Raw genomic sequence first — 11,422 nt, forward strand, 5'->3', positions numbered from 1 at the left:
AAATATCGCAATATATTGTAGTAGAAATAGACCAAAAATAAAAGAATCACAAATATATTGTTTCGTGAACTAGATTTCAATATAATATTATATCACCTTGTGATTCCCACCCCTAGCATTAACACAGACTAAGGTCTGTAAGCCATGATATGCACTAGATTTAATGCTCGTAGAAGGTAAATCTCATAACAGACCCATAAACCAGAGTAAAAATGTTATGCTCAGGAAAACAATAACAGAAATAAGAGCCAATAAGAAACCTGTTGGACATGAGTAATTACAGAGAAATAATGAGATCGAGAGTGTCAGAATAGTCTGTTTTGCCCGCCGAAGCAATGTGGAGAACTGCAAAGGGGGCACATTACATTCCTCAAGTGAAATTATTTTTCAATTAGTGTGTGAACTGCATTCAGGTGGGGGAGGGGGGTCTATTAGGGGAGGGGTCTCAGATTAAATCAGTTCAGCTGCAGACGGAGCACGCTCTGTGTTGGGGGGTTTGGTGTCACCACAAGTGAACGTCTCGCTCTCTCCCTCTGCAGTCACCTGTCCATGGAGTGGGTAAGAGACACAGTGTTTCGTCTAAATCCTGCTGGTGGTGCAGGGCTACACTCTCCAGACACCCCATCACACACATAGCAAAACACACAATCAAGGGGAAATGCGATACAAAAAAAACAATCATGAACTTCAGGAACAGAAATCCTGTGTGTTTGGTACTTTCTTTGAAGTGCCACACTACAGACTGCAGTATGTGTGTGCTTGTGATACAACATAAAACAGACACAGCGCTGACATACCAGACTGACTCGAAATACAGACGTGACTGCCACACACACACACACACACACACACGTCACAGACACGTCACAGACAAACGTGTCTTTCTGCACAATCAGAGTACAAATCAAAAACGTGGAAAAGCTTGACCGAGTAAGATAGCCAACTCCCACTTCCTGCCCTCCCCCATAGACAGACAGGCAAATTCTTTAAGGCCGACAGAGCTCACACACAGACACAGGAGGGGGGTAACACGTAACACACAGGGCAACAAACATGCAACTGCAGCAGTGTTGCGGTAATCACGTACGTGCTACTTTGAGTTTGTATGTGGCTCAGCTAAGATAATTATCTTTGTTCATCAAACGCTCAAATTAGTGTGACGGAAAACCTCAAAGGGAACAATATTAAGACCAGATGTTTGAAATTATATAGTTTGATAATTACAGAAGGGGATCGAAGGTAACAATTCCACATGTATCATTTCATTTGAACCCTTTCACCACAAACATAATGAAAAGGGTGTAATGTGAAACTCAAGAACCACGTAGCACAAGCAGAATACCCTTGCAACAAAAATGCAGATGGATTACCATACGAGCACTTTCTCTTATGTTTAACGTTGAAGCAATTATTTAAATGTTAAAATACTTTCTCCTATTTCAGCTTAATGTGGATAGAAAACTATAAGTAAGCCATTTGTAGGTTGATTACCTCAAAAATTGTAAGTAATATGGCTTTATCAAAACATTGCTCTGTTTGCTTGAGTGGCCTGACACAGCAACATTAGCCCCTTTCATACATGCAACCGGATAAATTGCAGTAACATTTTTGGATTGCCTTAACTGGTAAATGTACCACATCAGCTATTCACACATGCAACAGTTTCCAACATTTTCCATTTTGTGACTATTCACACATCAGCACCAAGATGCCCTTAAACTCTGAGATGTTCTTCATTCCCTCTGATTTTAGGTTTGATCACACTACACCACTTGTAAAATAATCTAAAAGTACTTGGTGTCACACACACACTTACACTATGTAAACGGTTTCAGTCAAAAACTGGGCATCACACAGGAAACGACAGAGGATAAATCCGGTTGTCAGTTTGATCCTATAACATACCCCCGTACAAGGAGGGCAATGACAGATGTAAATAAACAGGGATGTACGGGAGCACTGCCATTAATGTTGCTGCTTCTCCATTCCAGGTCTCAAAAGAATGGGGCTGAGCACATTTGGGTGCGGTCTTGGGTGGAAAGACGGAGACTGCGATGCGAGTTAGAGTGCCGTTAAAAGTCTGCATGAAATCAAAATGGACACGATTTATTTTATAAATGCATGTTACTGGTCTTATTATGAACGATACATCCCCGCATATTGCCATTTTATATATAAAAAAAAAAATCAAATCTTTAATCGAAATTTGCTCTTCCGGTGAAATGACTCTGCTGACGTATGCAAATAGTACTCAGATTTAACTCCACCCCTTCAAGAGTCATGTAAACAATCCTGGAGTCAAAGCAGCTAATGCAGAGATGGTGTATTTTCATCCGTTTTTCTCCAAAAATTCCGTTCCTTACCCAAAACTTATTTTGTTATGGGCCAGCTGGCTTCAATTTATATTTTAAAGGAGGAGGAACAACAGCAAATTCACAGATGTTTTCGAGACATTTCACGTCTGTAGCTGCATTTCATGTTTGTAATGAATATGATTTATTTGATCAACTGAGCATCTAGAAACCTCTGAATTCAAAAGAGGTTTTTGTACTTCAAGGTGCTGTGGTAAATCAAATTAACACCTTATTTCTATAGGCCTAGTTATAATATTCATGAGTAAACCACTTTACTGATTTGGGAATTGTGCTTCTATAGTTTGTTTCCTACACCAAATCAGATACGGTTTTCCTTTTACCAGACTCTTAATGATTTGGTAATCATTTAGATTATAGGAATATCTGACGTCAAACCAGGCCAGTTTGTTTCCTAATCTCAAACATCATCAGAACAGGAAATGTAGAGAAATAGTACACAAGTTTGTTAATCATTTATAAAGGTCCAGACTTTTATTCTACATTGTACTTGCCCTTATGTTTACCATAGTTCTGTCATTGTTTAACAGTTGCATTTGTAATGCCATAATCACAAGAAAGACCATGAATGGCTCCTCATACATTGGTTAGTTAGGTAGTTAATCTTTTTATTAACTAACTGTTTATTAGTTTAAAAATAATAATCTAAACACATTAAACACCACTTTTTAAATACAACTTCCAGAGTAGTAATGAAAAATTCTGCTAGTTTACTGTGATAAATGTTAGTAAGAGTTTGTTGAGGTGTAGATGTGAAAAGTCTTGTAATTGATGCTGGTGAATAGCAGGCATTTTCTCTTTCCCTTGTCAGATATGTTCAGAATATCAGTGCTGTAGCGGTTTGAAATGGTTGAATCGCTCCATAGGATTTTAAAATAGAATATTCTCATGAAGAATTCAAATGGGGCACATAAGTTGTCGTCTGCGCCACGATATTGAGAGAAGCTCAGTTTAATGACTCAGTCATGTGATCTGCTCTGCGCTATCCTGTCACTGGAACTCACATATCGAGGGCAGGGCTGAAACGATTAGCTGACGTTATTGACAACTTTGACAATAGAAAATTGACGACAAAACTTTTCATTGTCGAATAGTCATTTGATCTCATTTAACGTAACATGAGTTCACATTAAACTCCAATGATGACTCGAGAGAATCACTTCAGCTCGCACCTGATTGAGGAGAGAAAGAATTGCACAGCTCACAGACCAGATGCACTCTAAACTTTCCAAACAGCTTCAGGTGATGTAGATCGCAATGTATGAGTTAATAATACAAAATAAGTAAATACAGAAGCACTCTCGTTGTGAAATAAATGGAGCTGGAGCAAAACTTGCACGGAGCATCTTTAAAGGAATCATCCTGACATTATATTTAATGCAGTTATATGTAATGCATTATATATTTATTAAAATGCAAATAATAAAGGAAGCAGGTCATGTAAATAACTCCAAACTTCGAAACTGTTAATTTGCTGTGCGGTCAGCACCTCTTCTATGAGTTGCGCAATTGTCCTTATCTAAGGGGAGAGACTGAAAGTGCACCCGGCTGGGGGATGCTCGTCCCTCGAGAGCGCACACTTAATGCTGCTAGATTATAATGTGATGGCTCACAATTTATTGAATCATAACATATTTCATTGTGCATTTCTTATCTTGAAGAAAATAACCAATATGCAGCTTTATTAATGAGAGTTTTTTTTGTGAGTTAAAGATGGACTGAAGTGAACAGAAAGGTAAGAGAGGTAATTTTCGCCCCATTATACACTGCAACAAAATACGTTTTTGATTTGTATTTGTTTTGGCTTGTTTTCCAAAAATAATATCTAAAACTAAGTGGTGGTGGCGTAGTGGGCTAAAGCACATAACTGATAATCAGAAGGTCGCTGGTTCAATCCCCACAGCCACCACCATTGTGTCCTTGAGCAAGACACTTAACTCCAGGTTGCTCCGGGGGGATTGTCCCTGTAATAAGTGTACTGTAAGTCGCTTTGGATAAAAGCGTCTGCCAAATGCATAAATATAAATTTAAAATGGAAAAAGTGGCCGCACTATGCATATATTGTTTATTAACAATATATGCATAGTGCGGCCACTGTTTCCATTTTATATGTTATCTTTTAGGCCAGCACTCTTAAAATTCATTATATATACTGAGTGAAGCCTGCTCTCATCCTCACATAAATATAAATTTAAAATGAATTTAAAACAACATACATTTACTTTAGCAGCTATACTGCGAAATAAAATTGTTATCTGAGAATGTTGAATATAATATTTAAAATACAACTAAAAAAATGATGCATTCACTTGAGAAGCAGCATATAAGATATTTAGACTTTCTTTTAGAGAATAGATCTTGAATATATTTTGTCTTTACTGCACTTGCAGAAGTATAACAAAATGAAAAAATACACCTATACAAAATGCACTTATATTTAAGAAAAGCAATATTCTACATTTACTTGAGAAGCAACATATATCTTGTTTTTAGGATTTTAAGACAATTTTAAATGGAAAACAAGAAAAAAATATTTGATGACAATAGGATTTTTTGAAGTGAATTTCTTTACTGAATTAAACTTATAAAAAGCATTTTTTTTTCTTCTTTAATTTAGTGAATGTCATTTAGAGGTATTATTAAAAGATGATTTTTTTCTTTTTTATTGTTAGTAATCATATTTAATACAACCTTTTAAGTCAGAGCACAAGCACAATATAGTCGGTTAAAGCTAATGAATAATTGTTGCAATAATCGCCAAAAAGTCGATTGTTTGATTATCAAAATAATTACTAGATGCAGCCCTAATCAAGGGTAGCCTTACTGACGTGCATCTCGCGCACCTGAACCTGTGTGCTCACGAGAAACAGTAGGATAGACAGGATCACGTCTCGCATGTGAATCTCGGTTGATCACACAACATTCAAGCGAAACCAGTCTTTAAGCAACCCGTGCTCATCCACGTTCCAGATGAGAAGCATAGTTACTGTTTATAAAACGGCATAAGCAAGATGAATTTTCAATATCATATAATTTGCTTCGGTGGCCGCTGAAATATTTTCAATGCCCTGTTCTCACAAAAGCAGAGGATTTAACAGTGGATTTATTACTTTAAAATGAACAATAATTAGTAATAATAATTATATACCTATTTTTTTACGAGCTTCTTAAATCCCACCGTCTCACTGCGCCTCCCCTGCAGAGCCATCGTACCTTGGGAACCACTGCTTGTTTCTCAATAGCTACACTACAGCCTCATTGTAAGCAAAGACCACGATGTGCTCATGCATTTATGCTGTCAGTTTGATTATCAGAGTGTTGAGACTGCTGCTCAATTTCCCAGGTTTGAGCTGCATGGTGGAAGGGGTGTGTCTGTGTCTACTGCAAACTCGCATTCACATCTGCCTCCATTCTGGTATGCAAAGCCCACTTTTCAGAATTCAACCGATGTAAAGAAATCCAACCCAAGATTTTTTTTCTCATTCGATCATGATCATTTGATCAGCTGTTTCACTCAGAAATACATCATAATAAAACTTCCTTTTCATCCCAACTTGAACTGTTTTCTCCACTTTAAGAGATTGTTCGCCATCTCCATTTCTTCATGGTGCAGTGTCATTTGAGAGGGCTATCTGTTTGTCGGCCTATAGAAGAAGTGTTTAGGAAACCAGTAATTATTTTTGAAAATCCATTTGGTGCTGCTAGTGACAGGGTTAATGAATCACTTTGCCTTTAAAAATGAACAAATAGTCACATGCATAACATGGAATTTTAACACTGCCAGTGAAATAAGCTGCTGCTTTGGTGGCAAGTTCGGATACTATGTCTAAGATAAAGACAACATTCAAGATATAGGCTAACTTGTGTCTTTACCATGGTGCACAGCCCTTTATCCAGTAATTGATGCACTAAAAGCTCTGCAGAATGTCCTTGAACAAGAACACAATATCGTTCTTCACGGGTCAGCTAAAAATCTCATACCATGGCCTGTTTTCTCTTAAAAGCACCAAGTGGTGCTGCCAATACTGAGGTTGAACTATCCCCACAGTCTTAATGGTCATGTTACATGTGTGTGTGAGTAATGAGTGCTGATGGATTTAACAAAAGAGTCATAGCTTCATGCTCTCTCAGCGGTCACAGACGGGGTAATAACTTGTGTGTGTGAGCGCGCACACAGTAAATTCTGTCTTTAATCTAAATCTTTTCCATGCTGGAAAAACCACCCTCTACCTGGTTTCTGACCCTACCCCAAACGCAGTACATTACAATGCTAAATACCTTCAAGTGTTACGAACTACTTGTCCAGGGCCTAGCTCATATTTAAATCACTGTGGTAGCTCCTAACGCTTTAAAATGAGCTTGTGAAGAGAACTCGAACCAGTTTACCGGCATGGCTGGGCAAGACTACACTTTTAATTACGGTGTCTGACTGTCTCCATTGTATCCTCGTTGTGTGGTCATACCTCCATTGTCACAACAAAACCACAAAGCTGAACATTCCTCACAGGACAGTGTGGGTTTGAGGGACAGACGATGGTTAAACGATAACTCCACTACGATGACACCAAGACCAATGCATAAAAATTAGCTTTTAGCATTCTAGAGCGTACAAGAGATAAGTTCCAATTTCCTTCTATGCACTAGACAGTTCAACTGTACTTAACATTTTCCAATTGCAAAACATCGTAGACGATGTTATGACTCATATTTAACGGTACTCTAAATACAGTCTCTGAATTAGGGCTGGGCAGTTTTTCCGATTAATTCAAATTTGCGTTTTGACACTTTTTTTTTTTTATTTATCGAGAAATCTAGATTTTGCTAAAAAATACTATTGTAAACGCTATAGTTAGATACACTGTAATTCCACCAAAGGCTGAATAAGGACGAGAAAAAGTATTCTCAGCACTCCCCATCTGATCAGCTGCATGTATACGTGCTCCAAAATGTGACTTTAACAACACGGAGACTGATATAAAAGACAGTGGTAATATTCCCAATACAATTTTACACTGTGATTGTAGCTCAACTTCGTCCATCATGCATGTATACACCGACTAAAGCCCATAACTGGCCTCAGCCTGCGCACGTTTCACCCATAAAAACACATCTCTATCTGCAGGGGTTTATGAATATACACACAAATTGTTTGATATACAAGGAGTAATTTCTAGATAAACATGATAATTTATAGATATTGATTTCTAGATTACATTTTGATAGACTTGGTTTAGATAAAATTAATACCTACACTGGCTAAGAAGTATTTTGCAGTTTTCTCATTCTATTATTTCTGAACATCTGGGTTTATTACATTCATTTATTTTACATTTGCACTCTGTTGACAACTTCGCCCTGTGGTGCATCTGTAAATTTTTCTTTCACTCCTTTGTTTCCTTTAATGAAAATAACTTGGATTTCTCTAAAAGGTTGCCTTGCATTCTAATAAAGAACAAACAATCTGAAACATGTTGGAGTACATTTAAACAGAAAAACATCTAATCGTGAATAGTCCATAAGTTTGGCAAAAATCAAGATTTCCATATTGCTCAGCCCTACTATGAATTTAGCTATTTCATAAGCATATTTCTCAAGACAAAAACAACACTAGGGTTATTTTCATAACTGGAAACTACAAGTCTTGATTAATATAATGGGAGACATTTACAACAAGACAAAACCTTTCAAAACACAAACCACTAACAAAGAAGTACCATGGCAATACCAATGTTTATTTGGACATGTGCCATGGGCGTTTGATGGTATTAAAAAAGATTACCCTCTAAACACCATGGTACAGCCATGATATACACACAAACAAATATGTTAGCCTATTTTATTATTTATGCATTTTAATTTCATAACAAAACTCCATCAAATTGAATTGAGTTAAAAAAATGAAATTGATAAATCTTTAATAAATTTAAGTTTAATTAAATTCCCATGGTATCCGATCCCCTCAATGCTCCATGGTTCCATCACAGTATGTTTCGGTAAGCAAAAGGATGCACAATCATATTAAAAGATGACATAGATTAATTCTTAAGGCAAAGTTTTTGAATTTAGAAATTATACTGCATGGTTTACTTTTTTTGGTACTTTATGTTTATGTTTTGTGAATGCCATAAGCTGTGGAAAAGAGATAGCCTGTATAAAGTAAGCTTATAATTTTCATTCTTAACATTATTATTGACTTTAAATGGCAATATATGTCTGGTCTCAACATGTTGGGCCCCATGAAGGGGAAACCCACTCCATGAAACCTTTTCACACATCACACTTTGGGTTTTGGAACGCACAATAAACGATTGCAAGGTAAACTTCAATAGTGTTAAATGGGATTGAATGGGAGACTACTGCAAATATAATTTTTGCTTAGCCATTTGCTCCAACTTCAAAAGAAGAAAACGGCACTCTTAAGTTTCCAAATTAAGAAAACACAACTTTCCAAACGAAGTAAAAAATAAAGGGTGATGGATTACGACCGCCAGAAGAGAAAAGATGGCAACTTTACTATCACTCTCTCAACAGCTGTATTACAAACCTCATCACATATGTGGTAACTTGCTTTTTAAAACTATTTCCAGGGTAATACAATACAAAGTTTAACTTGCACTAAATATGCATAAATAAAAAGGTTTACACGATTTACGCTACATCATCACAGACTGTGAAAAGGGTTGATTCGAAATAAAACTTCGCTTTTATGGGTAGACTTCCCATGTGTTTTCATCATTTTTTTTGTCTGTAAAACTGACAATCAGTTCTCTTCCCATCCTCCCCATTATCTATTGTGCCAACAGAGACAGAGGCTGTTATCTTATCAAAGTCAAGGCTGAACAGCAAATACATTCCCAACTAGTTTGCTTCCATGAAGATGTTGTTGTGTCCATAGTCTCCAAACAATTGATGGTACAACATCACATGATTCCAATCTGATGACTAAATGCACATCCATACCAATGTGGTAAACAGGCTCTAATGTCCGAAACATAGCATGGCTGATCTGATCATTTAACTCTGTACTGTATATGCAAGACAGACTTCAGAAACAGACATGCAAACATGCTCATCTCATTCCACGAGATCCATGCACATACACATGCTCATCTTGCAACACACCATGGCCCGCACTCCTCATTAAAAGAGCAAGGGCTACATAAGTCAACATATTTGTTTAACCATTAATGCACTTGCAAGGATAATTCCTGCAATGAGAGTCCTAATAAAATGGAGATATATGAGCCAACCAATGCCATTTACTTTCAAGAGCCTGAAAAACAATCTCTGGTTACGAAACCCCCCAAAACAGCTGTTTGTGTAACTGTTGATGAAGATCAATCCATGTCGGTTTAATTTGAATAAAACACAGTGAAAACCATTAAGGCCATGATATTGACATTGAACTTTCTACAATTGGATTCAACACATCATATCACCTAATTGGCCCATTTGGCCATTGGTAAAGGAGAACCACCAAAGCAAGGTGGACCATAACATTGCAGTGTGATTACATGAGTGATTCTAATCAACAACACTCACTTGATATTTAAATAGATGACACATTAATGTTGTTACTGCTGTGAATAAAAGCTTGTAAGGTGTCATATGGACACTGCAATACTAAAATATTACAGATAAACGGTGTCTAGTTAAAATCTAGACAGGAATCAAACTTACCAGCCACAGCACTTAGCAGAAGCATTGAGCACAGCCCCAGTGAGAGCACTGATGCTCGGTTCAGGACCAGCACTCTCATACTGATGATGGTTCTTAGGCTTCTGTACGGGTTCACCTCCAAAATTGAGCTCCAAAAAAGTTCCAGCAGATTTGCCTTTTAGCCTCTCCTTTCAAATGAAGTCCAAGCTCATGTGCTCGGAGGGAATAGTCCGCAATGAGACGTGCAAATTAATGTTTGGAGGCAATGCATGACTTTTAGATACCCATTGGATTGTGTATATGCATTGATTAATAGATTATATACGCATTTTTCCCATGCTGGGTCGGAGTTTGACCGATTCGTGCAGTACTATATGATCTGCTAGCTCGCATTTCTTCAGCGTTTCTCTACCTTCTTCAGATATTACGATATCTAAACATGCCCAACACGTGCGATTATCGCTTCTGAGTTTTTGTCGGTACTTATAAAAGCAGACTGAGTACGGATCTAGTTAGTTCTGGTTTAGATGACCGTGCGGTATCTCAATATGGGTCAGGTCAGTTCTGTTCACGTCAGTCTGCTTCTGTCGATGTTTAGCTTCGCGAGCTAACGACATGTCCAACATTTACGGATTTATCTCATTCTTATTCCTTTGTGAAAACTGAAGCAATGTCTTTGAAAAGAGGTAGGGTTACTGCAGGCGTCGAGCCCATCGGTCGGATCAAGCGGCCGTACAGGAGCGACATTGAGTCTGATCCAGAGACAGAGAGGCCTGTAATAAACCGCGCAGTGAAAGTATCGGTCGATGATGGTCGGTAAACTGTATGCTGGTCAGGCACGGATGGGGTAAATTATCGCTTTTCTCCAGGTGTAGATGTTTATCGCCCCGCGGATCGTGTCGAGCTCCCGCGGCCGCTCTCGGTAACTTCAGCTCCGCCTAGAGCAGACAGATGAAGGGCAGGCAGCCAGTCCTCCCCTACCCCCTCCTCTCCCCATTCAAATTTCATTTCTCACTTTTGTATCTTCCCTCTCACCTAAATATATATATATATATATATATATATATATATATATATATATCAGTTGCTTCAATAAACATTTAAATTGGTGCTATAACACTAAATAAAATTTAACTAAAAAGTGCCATGGTATTGCCATCTGATACCAGAACTGTACCATGATACTACTACATTACTACTACCCTTTGTAGGGCTGGCCACCTATGTCATGAAAACAAAAATTGATGCAATGATAAAAATGTACTGGAAAATTCTTAAACAGTTTTATCCCATGGTTGTTTATTTAGATTGTACACTAGTAATCATAACTGTAGTAACTATTGTATTGGCATACACTATAGTTAGCATTATAAATTCTTGTATGAGTTATA

General features: G+C 37.5%; 1 protein-coding gene across 1 annotated transcript in view; it reads right to left on the bottom strand.

The window, feature by feature from the left end:
- Positions 1 to 10,983, bottom strand: part of LOC127658593 (bone morphogenetic protein receptor type-2-like) — a 99,798-nt gene extending 88,815 nt beyond the window's left edge. Inside the window, 1 exon segment of the mRNA XM_052147970.1 lies at positions 10,053 to 10,983. Within this exon segment, the coding sequence (XP_052003930.1) occupies positions 10,053 to 10,131 (79 nt within the window). The 5' untranslated portion in view covers positions 10,132 to 10,983.
- Positions 10,984 to 11,422: the final 439 nt, after the last annotated feature.

Source organism: Xyrauchen texanus, chromosome 18 (assembly GCF_025860055.1).
Source record: "Xyrauchen texanus isolate HMW12.3.18 chromosome 18, RBS_HiC_50CHRs, whole genome shotgun sequence".
In the NCBI taxonomy this organism is placed as follows: domain Eukaryota; kingdom Metazoa; phylum Chordata; class Actinopteri; order Cypriniformes; family Catostomidae; genus Xyrauchen; species Xyrauchen texanus.